The sequence below is a fragment of the Hetaerina americana genome, unplaced genomic scaffold, assembly GCF_022747635.1.
Source record: "Hetaerina americana unplaced genomic scaffold, ioHetAmer1.1.p SCAF_7, whole genome shotgun sequence".
NCBI classification, from domain to species: Eukaryota; Metazoa; Arthropoda; class Insecta; order Odonata; family Calopterygidae; genus Hetaerina; species Hetaerina americana.
In genome coordinates, this window is record NW_027287316.1 from 78,727,231 (window position 1) to 78,749,900 (window position 22,670).

Below are 22,670 nucleotides of genomic sequence, written 5' to 3' on the forward strand. Positions count from 1 at the left end.
TTTACCTAAATAAACCTCCCTCACATCACAGCCATGTTGTCACACAAAATGATTTCTTCCATTTGCTGATACAAAAAATAGGATGAGTACTTGAGGCCACAAATCTTGTGGAATAACTATTATTTCCAAGCTAACTAAAAAGTAGATGCCCTGCACATCACAAATGATTTACTCTGAACAACTACTAAAGACAGGGTTAATGGGTACTTGAAAATGGAAGAAATTCTAGGAAAAAGTTAAATAAGTCATATATTTACTAATCAAGTACAGTATTTATCATATTTACATGCACAGACACGTATTTCAATAATACTTTCTCTAAGTGGCATCAGCTCACAGATTTCTTTTTACAGTACAGGCTTTTTCACTATATTGCACATGACCCTAATGGTAAACAATGTTACAAGTTTTCTATTGTCATTGGCCAGTCCTATTAAGTATTGCCCATCACCATGCATCTTAAAGTTTCCTCTCCCCTCTACCAACAAGTTAAAGAGCTAGCAATGGCTAGACTGCTCTCAGGAGCAAAGGACCTTAGAAACAATAGGCATTTGATAAAAGGGAATGAAATTTGGAAGGAAACTGTTGAAAATGCTCCGCTACCCTCTGCAGATGTAGTTAACTTAGGAATAAAAACAAAAATAGGCAGTGCTCTTTCCTTTTTTTTTTCAACTTTTATTTGCTATGCTACTCCAATAAATAGGAACTTAGCAAAAGGCTTTCTCGCTTGACTGCATGGGATATGAACAATTATGCAAATTTATTCCAATGGCTTACAATGTCCAGTCTCCTAATGTTTTAGCACGTTAAAACTGATGACTTTTTCCAAAAGAACCGAAGATATCATGTGGTCCAGTCTTACATCTGAACTGCACAGAATAGAACTCCAGGGTTAAAAGGTTGTGGAGCTTTTGTGTACCATCAACAGTGCTCAGGAGGGTATATCATTTGGATTATATGACGCAACATATAGTATTAAAACAATTAAATTACCAAAGGGAAACAAAATGGGGCAAGAAGGCGACCAGGCACCGCGGTTTATGAAAGGGAGATCTATGTTTTAAGCATAACATATACAGCTGGACTCAATTCTCTTTACACAATAAATAAACTACCAAAGTATGCTTCATTTACATCTAATTTAACATTACCTATGCTGCTTTTAATTTATTTCTTAACCTAGCACGGATGAACTAGAACATGAAGAGGAGGAAAAACACACCCATACTGGGAGACACATTTAAACACACAAGACTTAAATGAGATAGACAAAACACATAAACCAAACGCAACTCCCAAAAAAAAAATATTTTACAAGCTGCCATTTGGTTGGGAGATTTGAGGCTTCTGCCAGGAGACTAGATGGGAGTGAGAGGGACTGTCTATAAACCACGAGACAGACAAAATAATAAGGGTCGTCGGGTGATCGTCAGCTCAAAACAGCACACTGTTCTGCCAACGTCCACAGCCCAAACTAATGACACCACATCACTAGGGCCCACAAACGTCATGTCTACTTTCTTTAAGCCAACTGTCACTTTACCAAGGCACACTTCAATAAAGGTTTTCAATTCCGTGCATGCTAAATACTGAGACTCCGTTGGAAATTGTACTATGAGATCCTCTGCCTCAACATCAATCTCTCACTCCTAAAGGTCCCACAAAAACACATGCATTCATATTATGGGTAAGTACGACGAAATCCCCAAACTGAGACCAGTTATAGTTCACACAAGTAGCCTAACAAAAGGTTTTAGCAGAGCAGATATTACATAAAATCATATGATTAAAACAGGAGCAAAGAGGTATTAAAAAAAAAAAAAAGACATTCACCCTATTCAGACTGGACTTGTAAGAAATAATAATTTACATTTGCTTAGCTCAATGACTGATAAACAAAAACTGATTGCAAACTACCATTTGCAGATAAAAAGAACCAAGGCTTTTTTTTAAAAAAAAACTATCCTTGGCTCAACATTTGCAGTCCTCGCCTTCTGCAACCACTGCCAACATGTTCCCAGTTTGCTGCTGATGAGGAAGTGTGAATTACCGTGACTGTTCAGCAAATGAGTGAGAAGGTTAGGAAACTAGAGGCAATCGAAACACTTTGATGGAAGAGTGCCTTAGAAGGAGATGAATGACTCCAGTTGGATCCTTCTTTTTTTTAAGTCCATCACAGACAAACTCTCTTTAATTGCCCAACAACTTCAAAAGTCCTTCCGTTGACATAGATTTCGGGCGCTCAATGGGCAAACCAAGTGCCCGATCCCAGATGAGTGATGCCAATGTGCCGAGAGCTCTTGAAACACCAAAGAGCACTGTGTAGTAGTTCATTTCAGTCATACCGTAATACTGGAAATAGAAAAAAATCAAAATAAATTCAACTTACACAGAAACTTCATGGGACATGGTTGGACATGATAAAAATGTTAGGTTCCTTCCCAAAAAGAAATTTTTGTCAACCCCCATACTTTTCACTTCTATGCTACCCCTGTAACAAATGATTTTGACTTTATTAAATATTATTTAATAAATAATATTTTTGTGTTGATGCATACGAGAGCACTCGAATGAAAATGTGATTCTGCATCTAGCCCTTGTAAGCTTTTGGGCATATTTCCAAGTTTCATGACAGCAATTTAATGTAAAATTATCTATTTGCAAATATGTTAAGAAGTAGGCCATTCATTGAAAAAAACTGAATAGATTTAAATGGCCAGCACTGGATTTTCATACTTTAATAATTTTTCTCATTATACGACGGCCCTCATTAAAGTATATCATGCATGATTTATAAGTATTCGAGATTATTCTTTGTGAAATATGAATAAATTCCAAACTCCTAGATGCCTATACCCACAAAGATAGTTTAACTCTAGATTTAAAATTCAATAATCTGAACCATTTATTGAAACCAATTACTGAAGCATTTATGAAAACAAGCATTATTTTAAGGGCACAATTTGAATTCAGGTCTGCTTACAGTGAAAATTAATTTGATTTCTAATTTTTAAGTTATAATAGGAAATCAATTAAGTATTTAATTACGGTTGGTCAGAATTGCATTTTAATTTTTTTCAAGCCTTTTCTTAAGTCTTCAGATCAATTGCAGCATAAATTACAGTTTATGTCAGATAATCATTTTCATATTAATTCCATATTCCAGAGAATATTCCAATTGCACATGTAAACTGGTTCACTTTTTTGCATTCAGAAAAAATTAACTGGAGCACACGCTGTGGGCATAGGAAACACAATCATCCAAGCTATGGCCAGGATAGACGATGGGTGTTTTAGAATCTGAACTGACACACACAAGAATTTTCACTCTATTCTCTACACACTAACTCAGAATATCTCAATGAGTAAAGATGGATACGTTCCATTCACTTACATAAAGGGAAATTGATACTTTCTAGAAAAATTTTGTGCACTAGTCATTCTTATTTTTTTAAATCTCCTCTCCATAATAGTTTATTCTTTGAGCTGTTTTTAACATGGAACACATTGATTACGTAATTATCATTCATGATAAATTAATAAATTGCTCCAGGAAAGATGTGCTCACATTAAAAAAAAACTTTTTTCATTTGAAATGTCTTTGTCCTGAGATTTGTATATATATCACAAAAGAAAACATCAGTGTGCTTGGGTGGAAAAATACAGAAATGACTTCTCATTAACTGACAAGGTAATTTGTATAATGTCATCTGGGCAAAACATCACATTTCCCAAGATAATTCCACATCATAGACACTACTCTCCCTTCAGCGCCATCATTGAAATAACCCGTATAATGACAATTACTAATGACACCACCTCATGAAGTCATCAAAATTACTCATTCAGACTCCTTACACTTTCATGTCAACAGGTCATATCAACTAGCACATCAACCTGCTATCTAGCCACCATCTACAAGCACACAAAAAGACAAGAAAAGGAAAGCGCAACTAACTCTGAATGGCGATAGAATGATTTCTCTTGACCTCACCACCAAGGTGAATGAATACATTCACAGATTCGAAAGCTTTTTGCCTTTTTAACCCGGCAGAATAAGCAAATGACATTGGGCAAGCAGAAAATAATGGATATTAAGTTGCTATAAACAACTGACTTTTGAGCAAAGAAAAATTAAGAATAAATGAAGGCCCACACCAGTTTAAAATAGCTAACAACGCTGTCATCCCTGAATAATAGAAAGGTCACTGATGACATGGTGAGTTCATGCATCTGAGACTGTCACTTCAAGGACAATTGAAAGGTTTAGCAGGTATTTATTCAGGATGAGACCATTTTAATGCTCACTAAAGCTGAAGCAGAGACAGTGCAAGCGACATAGAATTCATCAAGGCTCACTCAATACCTCAAGTTGCTCGGGTGGTAGGTTAACCTATAACAGGCAGGGAAAGTGAGTGGAGAAATATTGAAAGGATTGTACTCAATCGCTCAAAATCATGGCAGAATGGAGAGTGCTGGATAGAAGAAGGGAGAGAGTAGGCTTTCTGGACATGGGGCAGAAATTACAAAGACATTAAGCAGAAAATAATGCCGAGGATACAAATGCTTGAGATACACAGATGTAAATTGTCATTGAGGACATCAAAAACATATCTTTAATTGGTAAAATATATTGAATTAACTCAATTCTTATCACTCAAAGTCACAGCTGATTGCAAAGAGAGAGATATTTTGCTGTCAGTAGTTTTCACATACAAACTTCATGCAACTGCATCCATAAAAACAGACATGACATTTGAGAGAAACAGCAATAAGCAGTAATATTCATTGGAGTTTCACCGACTATATCATCTCTCTAGTCCACGATGCCCAGGATTGGTTTTGTATGTCTAGTACCAAAACATATGTATCCTGCATAAAATATACACTAAAACGTCTTTGGGAATTTATTATCTTAAGAAGCATTCTCTAAAAAATGCTGGGAATACCTGGTTAAAACACTATGCATGCACATATATGCTTAAGGAGCCAATCCTATGACCAATACTGATTTTTAGTGAAACTCCATATTTATATTTTGATCAAATAAATGACTTAACAGGTGATAAAGTTTGAAAGGCAGTGTTGAATTGGGGAAGATAACAGAGACCAAGTAGCTAAGTAAAGTGCTCACTTGACCATAGGCATTCAGTTACTGTTGTCTTCCCCAGTGCCAAGGTTTCACCCCTGTTGATGGTCACCTAGTTGACCGAAATGTTGGCACAGAATACCACAAAATACAAATATGGCTTGAGGATTCTCACCATGGAAAATCACAACCAATAGTTCACATCCTTCAATGACATGTGCTTAAATAGACCAGCACTTCACCGCAGGTCAGCAATCCTAGCTTTATTGAGACAAAGAGGCTTAAAGAGGCCTAACACTAGGGTACGTGTGCTAGTGATTTGAAATTACAGGGATCGAGGAATACATTCAGAATTCGATACAAATAAAATTCCTTAACTTGAGAATTTTTTTTCTCTGCCACCCAGAACAACTTCCTAATGCATTCATCATTAAATCTCTCAGTCTGGGGTGACAAAACTAGCATGACTTGAGAATTGTACTTGACGGCAGATGGGTCATTACACAGTATTAGACTAAAATAATATTGAAATTCACCATGAGAAGGGTAAAACATATTTACCTGGAGAAGTACACCAGAGTGAGCATCAACATTTGGCCAAGGATTCTGGACCTTTCCAGTTTCGGTGAGAATAGGAGGAACAATCTTGTACAGCTGGGCAACCAGCTGTGGAAATTAAAATAGTGTTAAATTCCAAGCAATGACACAAAAGTTTAATACCATAAAGATTCAAATGTTATAAACCAACAATGTCAAATTCAACTCTAAAATTAAATAGTTCTAATACCAAGTCAGTGAAATAAATCTGATTATATTTCTCTTCTATTTTGTCCCAGAAAGAGAAAATGCCATTGACAACTGAAATTTTATTAATTAGAATTAACCATGCAGTAAAAAAATACAATTAGAGCATCCATATGTTCAACAAACTTAAGGCAAAACTATCTTTGCCCAATATAGAACAGTGAAATTAATTTCTCCATACAAAGACAGACTACCGTGGACTGAGTTTATTTATTGCCTGAAAGCATGAAATGAAGACTTCAGAACGAGTCTTGTGAGTATTGCATGGCCTTGATAACAGAAAATTGCAACAGAATTGTTAGAGAAACCTTCTCCCAATGGACAATATGAACACCACCCCCTTAAACCCAAGTTCGACCCTTTCCTTTAAGGTGGTTATTTTTAACAAACGGTATCCTAGTTGATGAATCTGTATTCGTTGAGGTCAATAGGTCAAATATAAATGATATCCCAGAAATGAAAGCGCAAAAAATAAGCCAGCAAATTTTGTACTGCCATACCCTGAGGCGCGCAGATACATTGAAGAATACAGTGCAGGAATGCTTTGCTTCAGCAGCACCCTCTCAAGAGAGGGCTGTCAGCAAGCGTCAGGTAGATTTTACTTCTTTCAAGATTTTCATAAGACTGGTTTCCATTTACCACAAAATCTAAACTAAACATGATATTCTTAATGTCAACATTGCATCACGCATGCAAGAAATAGAAGACTTCTCAATAATTATATTTGACACAATGAGAACCCTTGAATTACTTAAACAAAAGATTCCCTATAGATTTCTCAAGAGGGAAGCATGCCCCGTTACCCATTTCCCACATGCAGTTTTCGGCCCTTTGTAAATACCCTTGATAAATCACCTTAAAGAGTTTATCGTTGGGTAAATGCTTCTTGGCAAACTCCCGCTGGCACACATATCGGGGATCTGTTTTACGCAGGACAGCATGTCCATAGCCGGGAACAACCTGTCCTGATTTAAGCATTTTCCAAATGAATTCCTTCAGTTTTTCGTCACTGACTTCATCACCAATTTCCTTTTGAACCTTCCTGAGGAAAAGCAGCACCTGGAAACAAATTGCAGAATGATAAATAATTATGTACCAATGTTTTATGATTTATCACGATGCCTGCTATTCAACCATCAAGAAATATCCCAACATTTTCAGAAAAATATTCACTTTTTCAGACCATTCCATACCCACTAAAAAGAGTATTTCTGGAAAAATATTGGCCATGGGTTATAATTATTGGCTACAGGTGTCAAAACTTGAATGACTGATTGTCTACTTGAGACACTGGGCATGGTTATCATGGAAGTATGCATTAAGATCTAGAGTAAGGACATCTTTCTGATCAGAAATTCTACATTAATCTCAAGTTACTGTCAGAGAACCCTACTTTGGAGGGACATGGACTTCCTGGAAAATGAAATATTTACTGAAAAAGTTTCAGAAAAATAGTGCAACCAAACAATAATGCAAAAAGTGGTGAGATCCATAGAATTTCAGTTGCATTAACAATTTATTCTTCTCATCAATTGATAAAAAGTTCGCGAGTCATTGCAAAGCAAAAAATTCTTGACAACAAGATGGTTGAGGAACCAATTACACTTCCTCTCAGTAATGAAAATCACAACTATTGAGATACTACAATAAATAAGAACATGAAATCAAACTGCTGGACCATAAAAATATTTAGAGAACAAAATGTTTACAGACATTTTACTGTAACACATGAACCAAAGTCTCAATTCATGGTATCTCAACGCAATGTCATTAAGTGGATGGCTGAGAAGAGCAAAGGCTTGAAAGAGATACAGCAATAGGTACCTATGAGCAATTTAGTGGTTTCGTTTCAGGATCTCAAAGGACAGAACTTTCCCAGAGTGAAACATGTCAAACGGTGATTTCTTTTTCCCAGAATTTACTCAGATTTATTTACAAATTTCCAGGTTGGTAGACACCCTGCTCATTTAAGTAATCCTGCTTCATGGGGAATGATAACCACATAAACACACTCCCACTTACAAACGATTTGTGGAATACTCACCTCCTGGTTTGCAAGGCCGTGAAGGGGACCAGCTAAGCCATTCATGCCCGCAGCAAAAGACAGGTACGGGTCAGACAATGCAGAACCCACAAGATGAACCGTGTGGGCACTAACATTTCCTCCCTCGTGGTCGCTGAAGGAAAAAGCATTCAAATGTGAATACAGGGTTCATTGTATAAAGAGGATTTATTCACTCCAAACATTTCAAGTTTCAACCAACCTGTGAATTGTGAGATACAGGCGCATGAGTTCCGTGAATTCATGACCTTCATAACCTAACATTGATACAAAATTTGCACTCCAGTCCTTGGCATTGTCAATGGCACCAATGCCCTTCCCATCCCTATACATGTTACGGTATATGGTGGCGGCAACAACAGGTAATTTTGCAATCAAATCCATGGAGTCCTCATAAATGTACTGTAATGAAATATGACAATTTAACCATACAGTTCATATAAAAGCGATATCTCTGATTGATAACTTAGACAATGGTGTAAACAAATGGTCATCACCATATTAAGGTAACCAATTTGCATTATTACGGAATCCTAGTTGAGAACAGTCTCAGCAGAAATAGCCGTAAAATACAATAAAATAACCAAAGACCACACTACACTATTTCACTAAGCTGAGCCATGACCCATCATCAACTCATCTTTTTTGTTTCTCAATGAAAAAGTATTGAAATTAACATACAACTTATTTTCTCTACCAAAGGACTTAAATACGTATCTATGGCAAAATGAAATATAATTACACCACATTAAGTTAGATCACAGATTTTATTTTAAAGGGCCCAACCACTGCAGTCTGTCCTTCATGTCTGTTCATTTAAAAAACACTCTCTTCAATGGCTCAAACCTTGTGCTAAACTGGTAACGTCAAAGGCAGAATACGAGATCATTTCATGCAAGTCTATCACAAAATTCAACAGGACATCCTATCACACACCACATAAATAATTTCCATTTTAAATCAACAGGCATGAACAGATCCAAACTTTTCCACATGGACATTCTGATTCACACATGCATTGTTCTCCATTCAAGGATGTCTTTAGAAAATCTTATCTAAAGTAAATACCAAGGTAAAGTACTAAGTTTTGGTCCTCCATTACTGTCCAGAGCTTCATGTTTTCTATAATTTACGACAACTCCTCCATGCCATTTGAATATTTGTACAATTGTAATTCAATCTCATCCCATTTAAACTTTTGAATTTTTCACAATTTGAGACCACTGATAAGAAGGAAGATGACAGCTGACACCCTTGCAAATGTGAAGTCATGGTACATCAGTTAGAACTCTTGCTGGCCCATTCCACTGGTCATCTTCAGCCACTAGATTTAGAGGCAAATGTTTGAAGGTCAAACATCGACAGAAGAGCATCGAGTCATCTCTGCATCTGCATCCTGGGGTGCAGTTTTCAGTTGTTTTGCGGTATGTGTGTTTGCATGAGTGTTGGATGAAGGGTTTTTTGCATGAGTGTGTGTGCTGCTGTGGGTGTAATTTTCCGTGTTGTTCTTTTGCATGTGGTATTTTTCCTTTTTACCGTTGATGACCTAACACCCCCCGCCACACACCCTTGCGGCGGCTTGCAGGGTATTATGTAGATGTAGATGAGTCTCATTGCCAGCCAGAGGAATCCAAATGAGCATTCTTGATGCCTCACATTTTACAGCAAGGTCTTTTTTCGTGAAATGAAATTATGGGGCACGTTATTTACTTTTCACATCCTTCAACTAACACTTTCCCTCTATTTAAAATTTCCCACGATTTATGCATTCCCCTTTGCCCCCACAAAAGTGTAACAGACAGGTGATTTCACTGAACATTACATCATGCAACTTCATGTAACTTGACTGAATTTCAGAAGAGCTCTAGTTTTGCGAGTCCTAGCAAAAGTACCAGTGAAAATTTAAAGCAAATAATTACAATTAGTAGTTATTTCATTAAAAGTTCCCACTTGATATGACAATAACATTTTGGAAACAGTATGGTATTTTTTCAGCTCTCTGGCTCTTTCAACTTGTCAACTGGCACAGCCAAGATAACTAAGTAGCTGCGAGCAACCTTTGACCACCAGCCCACTGAAAGAGCAGTAACCTCCTCCTCCTCCTCCTCCAGAGCACTTAAGATGCCCTGGTAGTTGTAATCTCTTACCTCCCAGTACTTTGTTTTATGGACTCCATCCGAATAGGCTTTCGCAAATTTACTCTCGGAATTGAGGGCAGTGATGGCAGCACTGAACTGGGACATTGGATGCAGGTTGGAAGGGAAGTTGTTGAGCATGGTGACAACGTGAGATGGAAGTCCAGCTCGCTTGTTCCATTCTTTGGTCACAGCTTTGACCTTGAATAAAAATACAGCAATCACACTCAGGGTATAATGAATAATTTACCTTCATACTAAAAGTGCAATGTTTATCATTACCCATGAGTGTTGTATTCTCAGTAAATGTTCTTACTGCTGATAAATAGAAAGAATAACTCCAATGACCAGTGATGTTAAGACAATTATGGCAATTGGAGTTATTCTATCTACCCATAAACTTAAGTAAAACTTAAGTATTTACTTACCACTTATCTAAACATAAAGTGAAGCCATAGGGCTCAAATAATATAACTATTTTTATTGCTACATAATGATTTGGCTAAGTTTCCAATCCCCATACATTCAAAAATGTTTAATGTAGAAAATACATCATGAACTGTATCATAGAACCAACTATGGAGCTATGATAAATATTTGTTGCAGTACATAAATCCCATATATGGATATAAAAATTAGGATGTCAGTACTTGGAAGCTCATCATATGATAAATTAAAATTTTACTCAACATTTATTACACGGGACCTTTTACAGAAAACAAATTATGGCTAGCAAAGACAAATTTATCCATCCTATAAATAAGATTGGGAAAAATTATGTATGGCCATCAAATGTTGGGCACAATTTAGAGTACAAGGAAATATTTTTGTTCACCTTTTCTGATTAGTCAGGCAAGAGTCAAGCAAGTCTCTGCCCTCACCCTTTCACATACAATATCACCACAATTTATTGAATGTCAGTCATTATTATCAGTAGTGGTCAACAGGATCAGGGTAGCATTCTGATGGGCTTTGACACTGCCCACTACTGTGCTAATTATGTTCTAACTGATGAGATAGTATCTCCATGCTACATATTGCAAAAACTCATTCTTTTGCCCTACATACTTTCTACCTCCCTTGAGGGAGATACAGCCATATCAATAGAAAAAGTCATTGGTTATTTTCACAACCACTTCAAACTGTTTCCAGGGAAATTATTTTCCATGAAAGATTACCTCACTGGGTGTTATTAACCTAATACCAATGCACACAAGAAGCTGTCTTTAGCAACTACATTTAATATCAGGTACTTATTAATGATTTAGTCATAAATCATTGTTCATAGCATGTTTGTAAGACTTTCAAATAAGTAATTAACGAGACAAACTACAATCACCTGATATTTTTTTCAATACAATCCATGTAAATTTTAATTAGCAATTTGAGATTCTCTGATATTAAACATGTCAATGAATTACTGTAAATGAATATTAAAGCTAAACAAAATTTGAATGAAATCTAACGCTATTTCACCAAAAACAATACATTGAATTAGAATAACATTATTCATGATAAAAACAAAGTTGCAATTATAGTTTTTCTATGAATATACTTTTCCTGGAAAGAATCTGCAAGTCATTTAATTGGCAAGTTAAAATATCATGAAAGAAATACAAAATTTCTTTTAAATTCACAGTATAACTTTCATTCATTGTGGAAGGGGTATCATCACATTACGAATCAAAGTCCTTCCAGATTTTTCAAACAGAAACAAAAAAATGATCACTTTCACACAGAGAGAAAATAAATGACGACTCTTCATACCTGGGCTTCGGTGGGAAGTTCACCAGTCACCAGGAGCCAAAAGAGGCCTTCTGGCAAGGGTTCCTCACCACCTTTGGCCTTTGGGAGGAGTTTCTGGCAGTCGGGAATGGTATAGCCACGGAATCGAATACCTTCTTCTGGATCTAGGACAGAGGTTTCTGTTACCAATCCTTTGATACCACGCATGCCACCATACATCTGAGGACAAACAGAAATTCACAACCCATGAAAGATAAATAGTTGAACAGAATATTATTAACATACACATGAAGGACACGAATAAACCTTATTCAAGGTCTCTTTGGCATTCTGAAGCTTAGGTTCAAATATTTTTAGGATTTATCGAGGGAAGAACATTTTTAAAATCAATCACAATATGCAACCCCAATTACATAACCCGAGAGTTCTTGCCAATAATTTTCCCTTCACACCTAACCGTGATAATATTAACTCTATTTAGACCGTGACTTTTCACATGCATATATGAATGGTATAAAAAGCATTAAATTAAGCAAATTGCTGACCTTGACATAATTTTCAAAACATTACAAACATTGAAGCTGAGTTATTATGACAATACATTCATGGCAAAGTAAGAATCAGTTTTCGAATTTCCATCGACAAAATTAAATTCGTTAATTAAATTAATTCAGCATTATTTTAAAATGATGGTGACCTTGCCCATCGTTCACTGCACACACAAGTACAAGGAATTTGCAATAGTTACGCCAATGGAAAACTTGAAAGCCTCATTTCCCAAGGGAACAACACCCGAATAGCAAATGTTCCATTTAAAACTTGGCATATTTAGGCCTTAAAAAAAATGATCACCTAATGAAAGCATATAAACTATCAACATTTAAAAATTAAAATGTTGAAACCAACCTAAATATCACATTATTTGCTTTCTTGGAATATTTAAGATGCTGGCGAATCAAATGACTGCTCACAGCGAGTCCTAGTTAAAGAGGGCAATTAATTGTGCTGAAAAGGTTTTCTGAAGGGTATTATTTTATTCACCCTTCAACCGAAAACCCATCGCATTAAAACACAGCATTACTACCTTGATCAAAAATTTCCCGGAATTTATTCAGAAAATTAAAAATACAAGTTTATTCATCTAAATCTATATTGTCCCCTTCAAAGTAATCCCCATCGACTGCAACACACTTATGCCAGCGCTTGATCCAATCCTCGAAACATTTTTTATATTCGGTTTTCGGTATGTCCATCAGTGCTTCCTGCGATTTTTCCATTAATTCCTCTCGGCTGCTAAAACGCGTTCCCCGTAATGGTTTTTTAACTCGATTGAACAGAAAGAAGTCACAGGGAGCCAAATCAGGTGAATTCGGTGGCTGTTGGATGGTATTTGTTGCATTTTTCGTCAAAAAATTACGAATAATGATAGCACTGTGCGACGGTGCGTTATCATGGTGCAAAATCCACGAGTTTTCTGCCCACATTTCTGGTCTCTTTCGGCGAATTGCTTCACGCAAACGTCTCATAACGCCCAAATAATACTCTTTGTTTACTGTCTGGCCTTCTGGCAAAAATTCATGATGCACTACACCGTTGTAATCCATGAAAACCGTCAGCATTGCCTTCTTTTTTGACTGAAAACGACGTGGTTTTTTTGGTCTCGGCTCATTTGGTGAACGCCATTCACTTGCCTGATGTCTGGATTGCGTGTCGTACTCATAAACCCACGTCTCGTCTCCAGTAATGATCCTTTTGATGAATGTGGGATCGGATTCAGCCTCGCAAATCATGTCTTTTGCGACGTCAACACGGTCTCTTTTTTGCATGAAATTGAGGTCTTTTGGCACTTTAACTTTGCTGCTACACGACGGAAACCCAAATCATTAACCACAATGTCTTGGGCGGATCCATAGGCAATGTTCAAGTCCTCCGCTATTTCTCTGATGGTTAATTTGCGGTTATTGACCAACATTTCTTTTACTTTATCAATTTTTTCACCGACTTTCGATGTCGATGGTCTGCCACTGCGTTCATCATCTTCGATTGACTCACGACCACTTCTGAACCGCTCGTGCCACTGGTAAACGACCGTTTTTTTTAGAGAATCGTTGCCGAAACACTTTTCCAACATTTCCAACGTCCGTGCGCCACTAAATCCGTTTTTTACGCAAAATTTAATACAAGTTCGTTGTTGCAAATTTAAATCCATTTCTGCAATTGTAAAAAATCGCCAACACACACAGAGATAGATGCACTCTTGGCTACGTAACTTTTGCAAATGTCAAGTTATGACACTAAGATTTAAAGGGAATATCAACAACAGATGTACCAATTTAACAAAAAAAACAGAACTCAAATCGGAACGATGGGAGCGCCACACGGTGGTTATTCCGGGAACTTTTTGATCAAGGTAGTATATCTGGGTTGCGACACGGAAAAAACTCATAGCATCGCGCTGCGACGAGCCTGGGGAAATCTAGGCGACCCCTCATAAGAATCCTTCACCTGAACTCAACTTCGTCGATTTTGCCGCGCCTAAACTTTCCATGACCTCCCATATATGAGGTATATCTAGGTAGGTATATAGGCGTCTCAATTCAAGCTCTCTCTCCCGCCCATGCCTCTTGGACGCCACACGTCAAAAAATCTCCAAATAGCGTGGATCCCTGAGATCCCATAAAGCCACGGGGCAACGCGCCATCCACTTATTATAACAGACTCAACTTTGCACCTGGATTATTCATGAGCGAGAACGGACTATAACGCACCCGTGCATTTCTATGGCGATTCCACTCGGGAAATTATTCCGTGGGAATACAGGAAAGAGAGGGGAGATGCATTTATTTAATCGTGGCGTTGCCCAAGGTTATCTACGTCGCACGGGTGGAAAGGGGAAAAGCATTGGTTGTGGGGAGAGAGAGAGGGATTAAGCGTGGATGGGGGGGGGGTTCAGAAAATAAAGAGGGGATGGGTGGGTTGGTCCGAGGGTGGCGCAGAGAATGGTTCAGAGGTAAATAACGAGCCTGGTTGACCTTCGTGGAGGATACAAAGAAGTACGGAGGCTCTATTGCATAAATAATTTGTCTTTTACGAGGGACAAAGGACAACCGGTTGAGAGCACTTCGAGCTTGTCGAATCAAGTGGATGAGAATCTTTCCAGTGTCAGTCTAGAGACACACCAAAGATTAAGATGAAGTAAAGATATTGGAGGAGAAGGTGACATAACTTGTTGCCTAAGGAGTGCTGACCCACTCGTAAAAGGCAGCGCGCACATTGAATGGCATTCGAAATGAACAGTGATCATTTACATCGTGCATGGGATGAAAGGATACAAGAATCGGATGGAAAAACCATGGTAACATCTTTAACTCATCAAAGGATGCAAGTCCACATTAAAACAGCGACTTGCACACTAGTTGTACGTTCAATTGTTTTTTGCATAAAAGATTACTTGTGTTCCTCATTTTATAATCGCTTCCTGCTACCGAATCCGATTGATAACTACCCATTTGCAGGGCAATTTTAAATGAATAACTTCGGCAGCACGTAAAGAGAACTCTCACGATGTCAGCGGAACAAATGCGGCAATTGTTTATGATTAAATTTTATAAACGCATTAACAGTTTACTATAATTGGCAAAGATGTTCCACACGATTAGTGGCTTCCTGTGAACGGATGGACCGACCAGAAAATTAATATTTTTCCCAACCGCGTTGTGGCCGTATTTGACCTCGATGGAAAAAAACTTGAATCAATTATCCACCAGAGTCAACACGTTTACACAAAACGAAAGGCTGAATGGGTCAGGAAAGCATCTTTTTATACGCAGTGGCGGTGTTTGGATTGGAATGTGATAAAAATAGCTCGATTTTACTTTATATACACGTACGCAAAGAAACCACCTCTCTCTCCCTCTCCACATCAGCCTAAGCAGCATAAAAAAGGCACGAGGAGCATGGAAATGTCATGACCGAGCAACACCTTGAGACGCCGTGTCCCAGGAAATGCTCTAACATTTCTGGCAAAGACGATGATGATCGAGACAAGAACACGATTCGATGACACTTAAAAAAAGAATCAGCCGAGAGACCGAAGCGCACACGCAAGACGATTACATCACGAGGGGCGAACCACTTGTTTCATTATCCCGAGGCAGCGAAAAGATTCGTAATTATCGTCCAAGTGTTCTGCGTGGAATGGGAAGGAGGAAAAAATGAAAAAGGCGCGGCACGCTCCCCGCCCCCCCAACCGAAAGAATTCCGACGCCCCCCGGCACCCCGCCCCCTTCCACACTACCCGTCGACTATCTCTGTCCCTAACCCAACACTTAACCGTTGTTACCGACTCAAAACGTAATGGCGACACCGTTGCGGATACACGGTTTTTACGACGGGGACTTAGGGAAAAAGGGGGAGGGGCACATGACCCAGCCGCGCAAACCAAACAAATGATTTCAACAAATTTTGCATCACACTGCACATTTTCTAAAAACACCCTATTTTTATCGACAGCGATGAACTGCACAATCTCACATTCGCTGTCCATAAGTGATGTCATACATACCCTAACGAATACGGTCCCAGGCGAAACAAGATATGTTTCATTCAAATATCGTCAAACAAACTATTGGTTGACGTCATGGCGGGTGATGCCTCTGGGGGAACCCGTAGCTTCCTCCAAAGCTATGTTATTGTTTTCGGGTACCAGATCTCCCTCGGGAACCTAAGTGATATAGGGAAAGGAACTACCAACTCGTAAACGGCCTAGGCGTGTGAAATTTGACCGGTCATTGGGTTTGACACGATACCTTCACACCCAAGGATTCAGCTTAATAACTGTGTCCGGGGTTCTGGATGCCCCGTACGGACGAGAGTTTCTACGCAGGGATGACGGCGATGCGCGATAATTCCTCAAGTCTATGGCCATGTCGTAAAAGACTGCGTGGAAGACACACGATATGGTCGTTATGACACGATATAACCGATTATTATCGCCACGTGACAACGGTTATGAATCAATCCGAAGGAACAAATCCGCAAGGAGGAGCAACGGAGGGGATAACCGGAGCGACCCATGGAACTGAATTAGAAGCAGTGAGTAGTTAGTACGAAGTCGGAATGGTAAAAGGAACCTACAACCCGGGAAGCTACCCTACTCTCCATTAGTATTTACATCTCCAGGATGTTGGATATGGATATACCGTGATAAGGATCGTCGGTAGTCCGGTGGGCTACGGACCCGAGGGATCGATTCCCGGGGACGCCACTGGACACGCACACCCAAGCCGTGTGACGTCGGCTACCAGATCATCTTGGGAATCAATAGGCGCAGCCCAAGAAAGGAGCTGCCCACAACCGTTAAAAACCTATGTATGTGTGGATTTCACACTCATCGGGCTTAGTATTAGGCGAGCTCTAACACCTCACCTATCAAAAACTGGGTTTGATTTTCGATGGTAGATTGCGGTTTGGTACTATAATCTCACTTTATATGGTTTCTTTTTTGTCGGATAACATCACCATTTGCCCACGCCGAATTTTGCAGATCATTTTGATTCGATAACAGCACGCTGTTTAACCCCCGTTGAAATAGCACTAGAACACGTCTCCATACTTCCGCTACTCAAAATTCACTGATTGAATGTAACGACCTGAAACCTGCGCATGCGTGTTGAGGGGGAATGTTACTTCCACATGCCACCATGAGTGCTTCTGAAGGTCATTTTGCTTGTGGGCTACAAGCATGTGTGCATTAGTTTCCAGCCTACCATCATATATGCACGTGAACAGAAAACTTAGTTTTAAACGAGTCCTAATTAGCTACAGAATTTCTCAGACTTACTATTAAATATGAGAGAATAAACATGAATATCGACCGCGTATAAGCTAGACCGCCATTAAACTTCAGACAAGTCATGCTGAATTGAAAAGCCCGAAGGGGAAAACTTGATCAACCTATAACTACAACCTTGCAACTTGAGGTACCCCTGACAACTTTATGACTAAGATGATTACGGGTTGATCCACAAACAGAATGGAACTCCTGGGCAAAGTGGTGTCAATTGAAGGATCAGAGCATCAATGACTGTCGCAATACGTCAAACACAAACTACAGGTTCACACAGGAGGGGAAAGCATGCTTCCGGTTAGACAGCTACTAGTGACACAGCGATAAGATATGGGGACACGCAGAAAATTTGGACCGGTCTTTTTCGGCCACACGAGCCCACGTGGCAGATCAAGTCTAGAAGACCGAACGACTAAGGGCTGCGAGCTTCCATATTTGCCCGGGGCAATATTACACTAACGCGTGCAAGAAAAGCATAGACATTTTACGCATAGGTCTTCGGTTAGATTAATCAGACACACTCGGAAGCCCGGAACATAATTTCAAACCTGCACCTCGAACTTGCCTTCATATCGCATTTGTACATTAAAACCTATTCAATATTACGCCATTTCTCAACGGTGGTAGCCGTGATATAGCAGGAGAAGTCCATCTTGAGGACAACTAACTTTGCATTATACCATATTTAAATAAGATCTATTTAAAAAATCTTTTTGGCTTCAATGAACCATAATTTAATTTACGAGCGTCCGTCGAATTGGAAAGTACAAAGTTATTTACCCATTATAAATAAGGATTTAATTAAGAGGAGATTTGCAATCACCCTCGGCTCCACGGAGACCGCACTGATATACAATATTAACGATTACGATGCTATTCGACCAAACCTTTTTTTCCCATAATAATGCACGTGTGCGTACCTACGGATTTAAAACTTGTTTTGAAAGGCCGAATAATTTATAATCAATAGGGACGAAAAGTGCGTAAAGGAATGGTAGAGCAAATAAACTATAAATATTACTTCTGAGTGCAATGCACCAACGTACATGGCTATGGTGCGCAGTACAAAACATTGAAGAACATAACCGGAAGTTGCCATTGCCATTAAAAACGTAATATTGCAATTCTATTTTGCGCATTGTTTGAGGGCTCCGACTTGCAAGGCCATCGCATTCCTTGACGAATAAGTTTCCCAACAGGCAGTTCCAGTCTCTGCTAGCGGGTTTTCCCGACGCCATTCGAGCAGAAGAGGAAATTTTCTTCATTCAATAGCAGAAATAATTTCCGTGGCGAGTAATGTGTAGCTGGGCATCACACGAGCTTGTCCAGGTATTCGAATGAACGCAAAAGCTACCAACACACCTATCCAACAAACGCGTACTCAACGCTTGAGCATGCAAGAGGTGACAAATAGTTCTGTTTCATGAAAGATGGTCCTGTTTGTCCGGCCGATTTCTTCAAGCACTTAATATATTTAAAGCCCGAGGTAATGCATTTTCCGTAATCCGTAGAGTCTAGCAATTTTACCAAGACGGAGTTATCGGCTGTTATCTTACAGCTAGCAGTCTTGGCGAGGAGAACACGAGATGCGGAGTCGTTGGCGACTAACAAAAATCACTAATTCCGTTAACTCTGCAGATATAAAATAGCATCATCAAATAGCAACCACGATATGTAAAAAAACACACAATCATTGCATTAAAGTACAAACAAACTATTTGCTCGTGATCAATTTCGAGGGTGAGACCTGCCGATGGTATGGAGTACTTAGGTCTGTCCAAACCGCTAAGTCGATTGAAATTTCATCCCGCGAATGCTTCTTTAATATCTAGTCACGCTACTAGAAAATGTTCATTCTCATTCTACACATTTTTAATGCTCAACGGAGTGGTCAACCTATGGCGTTCAATTAATGCACAGCTTATCTCCAAGTTTTCATTATCCTCGTTGAGGTTTTTAATTGTCCTTAGATAAACCCAGGAATGTCACTCGTGAGATAAACCGGCACCTTAGTTTTCCTCGTGATATATGAAATCAATATGAACAAATTTCATTTCTGCATTATCAAAGAGCAGTTATGTCGAGTATTAACACTGATTTGATATATTGAGAAAACAGATGACATCCTTCCCAAAAGATAATGGGCCTACCGCAAGCATGAACCTGATGCATTGATCCGATAGTTGATAAATACATTCAGATAAATTATCGGAAAAACAAGTGCCTAACGACATACTAAGAATTCCAAAAGTCCATTTTAAAAACAAATACTTGTTGAAAGGTCGTAGATGGGGAACTCTTTCGATTAAAAATTTAAAAAAAGATAGAGATAGCATTACGCATGATACCTCGATATGCTGATACTCTTCACGCGAGAATCTGTCAAGTAAAAGGATTTTTTTTTTTACGTTTCAAAATGGAACACTTCAACAAATTGACACCTTCCTCAACATCTCCCAACCCTCACCCCATGGGCAACACAAAAGAAAGGGTCACTTCAGAAATGCCCCATTCCCCTTTGGACGGCATTGTCTTCACATAATAGAATTCGCAACGACATTTACGTCAAAATAAAATTCCCGTTTCCAACGCTATCTCCGCCACTGTTTTAAGTTTGATACGGAGGGAACTGTCTCCTTATCAGAGGGCTATTTACATTTTCCCAGCCGGGAACATTGGACGAAAGTCAACTACGAGATAATAGTTCACTGCCGACAAAAGATTAGCCAAAGTGACCCAGGAATTCCCCCTTGAAAAGCCGTCGGGAGCATCGGAAGGAAGAGTTATGTATTTTGGGGGCTACTGATCGCAGTGTCAACGAAATTCGATTTTCTTCTTACCTTCACCTTGTTATTTTATCCTTAAGAATTTTGGTACTCGTTCATGGCCTTTCACACGAAATATCACGGTCGGATCTCAAGAATTTCTTCATTGTCTGATACATAACGGAAATGGTAAATGCCGAAACTGATAGAGACATTTAAATTATAAATGGAAGTATATATTGTTCCCAAAAACCGTACGCCTTCATATATTTTTCTTAACTATAGAATAACAGAAAGTGATGATCTGTGTGAGTTTTAATATCTGTTTTCTGCATTCGACGTCTAGGAATATGTTCTTCGCGTCCTCGACCTTTTTATCCTCGTAACGACCACCTAAGTGTTCCATACGTAAAGTAGGGTCAGTTCAAGAATCCAGCGTGGTTGTCAATAACAACTTTTCCTTTTCACAGTCACCACACACAAATTTCTAGTCAACGCTCATACCTTTGCCATACACACACTGACAATTCTATCTGCTTAACTTGTTTTAGCATCAAACGATCTGCCAGAAACGAATTCGGCCCTTCTCCAGACGGCCTCTCGCCGGACTGACCAAGCGACTTCCCCGAACAAGGTTGACGCAAGGGTCACCACTGCATGTGGTTCAAATCGATCTGATTCATTAATGTTTGTCCGAACTTATCAATAAATTCTAGTCGAGCGAACGTTTCTACTCTCATTACGCCATCAATAGCAGTGACACACAAGTAGTAGTTAATGATACATAGATTCCGTCGACAGCGAGCGCTAAAGAGCAGCGATCCAACTCCTCCCACGACACTTAAGGCAAATGCCCGCCCTCCTTAGATACCACTTCACCGCCTGCTTCTGCCAACAAGTACGCTGTTTACACTGGTTAAAGAGGGTGGGTTGGGAAATAAGATGCGGTACGGTTTTCGCAATGGACCGAAGCGAGAAAAGTACGGGTAACATCAACACCTCAGTGTTTCGCCACATCTCGATCGATACACAAAAGCGAACAACATTTTCTATTGTACGGGATATGGCGGCAGATCGAATCTCGAGACACGTCCCGGGTTTCACGTCATCATTAGGTCTAAACGAGGCACGTTGAAAACATTTAAATAAAATACTGTGGGATTACAAAGTTATAGCTTTATAATATCAAATTAATCGATCACATAAAGTCACGCCTCAAACAACCTATTAAGTACAATCTTCCCATAAAATTTGGATCTGACATTCACCTTTCACTGTTCGTCAAAATATTTCTTCCCGCAGGATACTTGATCTTACGAACTCCTATCGGCCCACGTTGACCCTAGCAATTAGCCTCATTTGAGGAAATTGAACAGTTTCCCTCCGAAATTTTCAGCTAGTTCTGCGAGTGGATGTTTCGTTTCAATATGACTATTTATGGCTCCCATTTATAATACTACATCTTATTCGACTCAGAATCATTCGGTTTGGATGGACGGTCTAGATACAACCGTATGGCGCTGAATGAGACCGGACACTAAATGTTTAATGGCTAGGAACCCCGGTTCACAGTCGCAGTGCTCCACTCCCCCGTGGGGACAACCACGACTTAGCATAATGCATCATGTTGACCACAACAAAAACGTATGAGATAAATGAAAAATAACAAATATTCCAAGTGAAAGTGTTCTCCAGAAGCACCAATGCAAAATTTAACTACAAAAGACGAAATCAGAACAAGTCATATAAACCAATGCTGAAAACTTTTCTGAGCGACAGTGAACGGAACGAATAAAAGTGGAAATTAGCGATTTTATCACGTGATCAACAATTTCTCTCGGCCGAATGCTTTCTCCAGGTTTCGCACTATAACGAGTAAATCCACTTTTATTTTAAAAGGACGGCATAATAATAAATATGTACACAATTTCCCATTCAAACACACGCCCTAATAAGATACCTCAATTCCGTTGAAATATTTAAAGTTTAGTTTTTCGTTGATTGAAACAACACTTATAACACTAAGTAATCTTAAGAGTGAGCAATGAGAAGAGTCGGCTAGGGAGCCGAAGATTGGGAACAGCGCAATAAGATTCGGCATTTCCCACAAAAAGAATGCCAACCGCTTGATAAGGAAAATTTTCTCTGGGTCAGATGTTTCCGACGGCAGCTGACGAGAGTGAACTGGATGGTACCCCAAGACGACTGTCCCCCCGCCCCC

General features: G+C 39.1%; 1 protein-coding gene across 2 annotated transcripts in view; it reads right to left on the reverse strand.

Moving 5' to 3' along the window:
• Positions 1-231: 231 nt before the first annotated feature.
• The window catches only part of kdn (citrate synthase), a 53,953-nt gene continuing 31,514 nt past the window's right edge, over positions 232-22,670 (reverse strand). For both annotated transcript variants that reach the window (XM_071594798.1, XM_071594796.1), the window contains exons 3-9: positions 11,858-12,055; positions 10,103-10,291; positions 8,158-8,357; positions 7,938-8,070; positions 6,749-6,952; positions 5,651-5,755; positions 232-2,352 (exon numbers count right to left, since the gene is read on the reverse strand). In XM_071594798.1, the coding sequence (XP_071450899.1) occupies positions 2,191-2,352; positions 5,651-5,755; positions 6,749-6,952; positions 7,938-8,070; positions 8,158-8,357; positions 10,103-10,291; positions 11,858-12,055 (1,191 nt within the window). In that variant the 3' untranslated portion in view covers positions 232-2,190. The remainder of the gene's footprint in view (positions 2,353-5,650; positions 5,756-6,748; positions 6,953-7,937; positions 8,071-8,157; positions 8,358-10,102; positions 10,292-11,857; positions 12,056-22,670) is intronic.